Source organism: Electrona antarctica, assembly GCF_951216825.1.
Source record: "Electrona antarctica genome assembly, chromosome: 17".
In the NCBI taxonomy this organism is placed as follows: domain Eukaryota; kingdom Metazoa; phylum Chordata; class Actinopteri; order Myctophiformes; family Myctophidae; genus Electrona; species Electrona antarctica.
This window is the reverse complement of record NC_136798.1, coordinates 23921787-23924286: the sequence shown is the minus strand read 5'-3', so window position 1 is coordinate 23924286 and position 2500 is coordinate 23921787. Positions and strand designations below refer to the sequence as shown.

The 2500-nt window shown below is 44.0% G+C and overlaps 1 protein-coding gene across 10 annotated transcripts in view; it reads left to right on the top strand.

The window, feature by feature from the left end:
* Window positions 1-2500, top strand: part of lama2 (laminin, alpha 2) — a gene marked incomplete at its 3' end in the record, with an annotated part of 276178 nt that overhangs the window by 239022 nt on the left and 34656 nt on the right. For 6 of the 10 annotated variants that reach the window (XM_079525878.1, XM_079525882.1, XM_079525881.1 and 3 more), the window contains 2 exons: window positions 182-320; window positions 1780-1791. In XM_079525878.1, coding sequence (XP_079382004.1) covers window positions 182-320; window positions 1780-1791 — 151 coding nt within the window. The remainder of the gene's footprint in view (window positions 1-181; window positions 321-1779; window positions 1792-2500) is intronic. The other 4 variants (XM_079525885.1, XM_079525883.1, XM_079525884.1 and 1 more) reach the window with 1 other exon arrangement.

Below are 2500 nucleotides of genomic sequence, written 5' to 3'. Positions count from 1 at the left end.
TAAGCTGTGAGGTGTTGGCTAAGCTGTGAGGTGTTACTACAGCTAGTACTGTACTGTAGCTAATTGTGTGTGTGTGTGTGTGTGTGTGTGTGTGTGTGTGTGTGTGTGTGTGTGTGTGTGTGTGTGTGTGTGTGTGTGTGTGTGTGTGTGTGTGTGTGTGTGTGTGTGTGTCCGTCCACAGCCACGGTGTCCATAGTGGACGTAGACAACAGTGTGGAGGAGAAGCTGGTGGTGACGTCACCGGGTTCTGCTACTGGCCTCAACCTGAAGGAGAACCAGAGGATCTACTTTGGAGGCCTGCCTACTGTTGGAAACTACAGGTATGCACGCATGCACGCACGCACGCACGCACGCACGCACGCACGCACACATGACAGACTTATATTTGTCACAAACACGTGCACACCTGTATTGTGGACATTCATTATTTAAAATATATATCGTGGCTGTCGGGCAGAAACCTCTTATCTCCATATTCTAACTTTTTGTGTTTAGTTTTTGTGTAAATTGTGTAAATTTTGTGTATTAACGCCCTACTTGACCATACTACTGTGTGTGTCGCACACATTAACGCCCTACTTGACCATACTACTGTGTGTGTCGCACACATTAACGCCCTACTTGACCATACTACTGTGTGTGTCGCACACATTAACGCCCTACTTGACCATACTACTGTGTGTGTCGCACACATTAACGCCCTACTTGACCATACTACTGTGTGTGTCGCACACATTAACGCCCTACTTGACCATACTACTGTGTGTGTCGCACACATTAACGCCCTACTTGACCATACTACTGTGTGTGTCGCACACATTAACGCCCTACTTGACCATACTACTGTGTGTGTCGCACACATTAACGCCCTACTTGACCATACTACTGTGTGTGTCGCACACATTAACGCCCTACTTGACCATACTACTGTGTGTGTCGCACACATTAACGCCCTACTTGACCATACTACTGTGTGTGTCGCACACATTAACGCCCTACTTGACCATACTACTGTGTGTGTCGCACACATTAACGCCCTACTTGACCATACTACTGTGTGTGTAGCACACATTAACGCCCTACTTGACCATACTACTGTGTGTGTCGCACACATTAACGCCCTACTTGACCATACTACTGTGTGTGTAGCACACATTAACGCCCTACTTGACCATACTACTGTGTGTGTCGCACACATTAACGCCCTACTTGACCATACTACTGTGTGTGTCGCACACATTAACGCCCTACTTGACCATACTACTGTGTGTGTAGCACACATTAACGCCCTACTTGACCATACTACTGTGTGTGTCGCACACATTAACGCCCTACTTGACCATACTACTGTGTGTGTCGCACACATTAACGCCCTACTTGACCATACTACTGTGTGTGTCGCACACATTAACGCCCTACTCGCACAAAAGCATCAAAAGCAGCAGCACCACGTATTGAGCTTGCGGACCTGCTACTTTTGCTGTCATTGAATTTGAATCATGAAAGGTTTTGGACGTATGCGATTTCCACCCGACACAGACGATAAGCATTACTTTCTCTGTTTTGTGAATTCAAATTCAATGCAATTTAAGCTGAATATTGTTATTGTGAATATGTTCAATATAAGTATTTATATTAGCACTGTACATGAAACTCTACTCACATACAGTAACCCCACAACTGTGTGCGGTGAATACACCACATCCACAGGTTGTTGAGTTAGTCGCTTGTCAAAATGATTCTGCGCTAATACTGTACTGTTATGTTTTATCTTTACAGCATGCAAGCCAGGTAAACAAAACCTGTCACAATTAGAGACTATAGTTTTCACAGCTTACAATTTTCACTCCACTGCATAGTGCTTATCACCTGCTGCATGCGGTTAGCCACGCTGATGTAATGGATGTGTGTGTGTGTGTGTGTGTGTGTGTGTGTGTGTGTGTGTGTGTGTGTGTGTGTGTGTGTGTGTGTGTGTGTGTGTGTGTGTGTGTGTGTGTGTGTGTGTGTGTGTGTGTGTGTGTGTTAAGAAAGAGATAAGAGAGGAAGTATTGCGTGTGTGTATAAATGTGTTTCCTTATCAGTGTTGTCCCACGCAGGCTTATAGGCTGTTTTGAATGGCAGCTTGAAACATTATTGTTATTTTTTGGTGGAATTTGACGTTTTGTCCATGCAACTCAAGACATTAGTTTTCAGGATGTTAAATTACAGAACAATGTTATAACTTCCTAAACAGTTGGCTAATAGACTCAGTGGATTCATCCATTGGCTCATGGACTTGGCTCCAGTGTCCCCATACTTTAATTGGTCTCAAGTTTCGGTCGCTCTAGTACAAAGCAATGGACGAATGTTTGATTCTGTTGATTTCTGATTATTTAAATCTGAGATTGTAGGCCTACAAATAGAACTAAATGGACCCTTATACGTGTCCATTTGGTTCCATTTGCACACACTCTCAGATTAGATTTTAATGTGTAGCTTACTAGCCCTTGATCCTAGCCAA